Source organism: Monoraphidium neglectum, assembly GCF_000611645.1.
Source record: "Monoraphidium neglectum strain SAG 48.87 unplaced genomic scaffold scaffold00524, whole genome shotgun sequence".
NCBI lineage: Eukaryota > Viridiplantae > Chlorophyta > Chlorophyceae > Sphaeropleales > Selenastraceae > Monoraphidium > Monoraphidium neglectum.
Window position 1 is genome coordinate 18,584 of NW_014013104.1, and position 1,531 is coordinate 20,114.

At 64.2% G+C, this 1,531-nt stretch overlaps 1 protein-coding gene across 1 annotated transcript in view; it reads right to left on the reverse strand.

Annotated features, from left to right (window-relative positions):
- Nucleotides 1-1,531, reverse strand: part of MNEG_3953 (glutamate dehydrogenase) — a gene marked incomplete at both ends in the record, with an annotated part of 6,236 nt that overhangs the window by 2,493 nt on the left and 2,212 nt on the right. The window contains 5 exons of the mRNA XM_014047571.1: nt 68-208; nt 508-534; nt 784-841; nt 1,091-1,173; nt 1,391-1,435. Of these exons, the coding sequence (XP_013903025.1) occupies nt 68-208; nt 508-534; nt 784-841; nt 1,091-1,173; nt 1,391-1,435 (354 nt within the window). The remainder of the gene's footprint in view (nt 1-67; nt 209-507; nt 535-783; nt 842-1,090; nt 1,174-1,390; nt 1,436-1,531) is intronic.

Consider the following 1,531-nt stretch of genomic DNA (forward strand, 5'->3'; position numbering starts at 1 on the left):
CCACCCACCCCACACACACTCTCTTCCTCTCGAGGTGCGTCTCTGGTATGCGCGTGCATGCCCTCACCTCGTACCCGTCGCCGTTGGCCTTGAGGATGTGGCCCCCAAAGTACACCGCGCCGTAGCCCGTGGCCTCAGGGCGCATCAGGGAGCCGCCCCACGCGGGCGCCTTGCCGGTGAGCACGCCGGCAAACTCGTTGGACAGGCGCTGGTTTGGTTTGGGGGAGGGGGGGGGAGCGGGCCAGTTTTAGAGGATTAGCGCACATGTTGAAGGTTGAGGTGTGAAGGCGAACCCTTGGTGTTGGTGGCGTGCGGCAGAAGGGCTGACTAGGCATGAGCACATGAGGGTGCGGTGGTGGGGGAGAGGCGCCGCTTCGTGGCCGCCAGCCAATGGCTGCGTTCCCAGCAGAGACCAAGGCAGCCAAGGGGCCGTGCGACCCCGCAGCATTCCAGCCCTTCCAATGCTCTGCCCATGATGCAGGCGGCCAGGGCTGCCCAAATGCTCACCTTCCACTGGCCAAACAGGAAGCCGATCTGTTGGGGCGAGGGCGAAACAGGTGAATCCAGCAGAGGAGGGTGCGTCGGCAGAGGGCGATAATGCAAAGACCAATCATCCATCCGTCCTCGGATGATGTGGGCAAGGTGTTTGCAGTTCGACCTGGGCACCGACAATGTAAAGTGCACATTGCATTGTGCGGATGCGCCGGCTGGGACTCTGCGCGCCTGCACCGCTGCCCCCCTCCCCCTTGGCAGGTCCCCCCGCGCCGCTCCACAGTGCCGCACCTCGCGGCCACCGACGCCGATGTCGCCGGCGGGAACGTCGGTCTGGGGGCCAATGTGCCTGTCAAATGCAAGGCAGCGTTGGGGTGGGAGGGCATTGGCGGGCTGAGAGTCAAGTCAACACTAGGCACGTGGATGCGCTGCATACCAGCATGTGCCTTCAGCTGCATGCCTCGTCTCTTATTCCTCTGCCAATTCCATTCCTCTGCCCATTTCAGGGGATGGAGAGCTGCTGGACAGGAGGTCCGGCGGACAGAGGAGCTGCTGTGCGGCCCATGCATGTGGCCAGATTGTGTGCAACAGCGCCCACCTGTGCAGCTCGGTCATGAAGGACTGGCAGAATCGCATGACCTCGGCGTCACTCTTGCCGCGGGGGTCAAAGTCGGAGCCGCCCTGCAGGAGAGGGGGGCCGGCGGGGCGGACTGGCTGGGCGCTGCGCACGGCCCCGAGCGTGCGCGTGCGCAGCACCTGTGTGGCAGCCAACGCCTCTCTTGCCACTGGTGTCTCAATGGGTTTGCACAACCTGCCGCGACTCTCAGCCCTCAAAGGCCCCCTTCCCCCTTGCCACACACACCAACATACACACACACACACACACACACATTCGTACCTTGCCGCCGCCCATGGGCAGGGTGGTGAGGGCGTTCTTGAAAATCTGCGCGGCCAGGCGTGCACCGAGTGGCGGTTCGGGTGCGTTGCATAACAGGCCGCAGAGTCGAGGATCCGTTTGCAAGAGAGTGAGGCTGGGGCC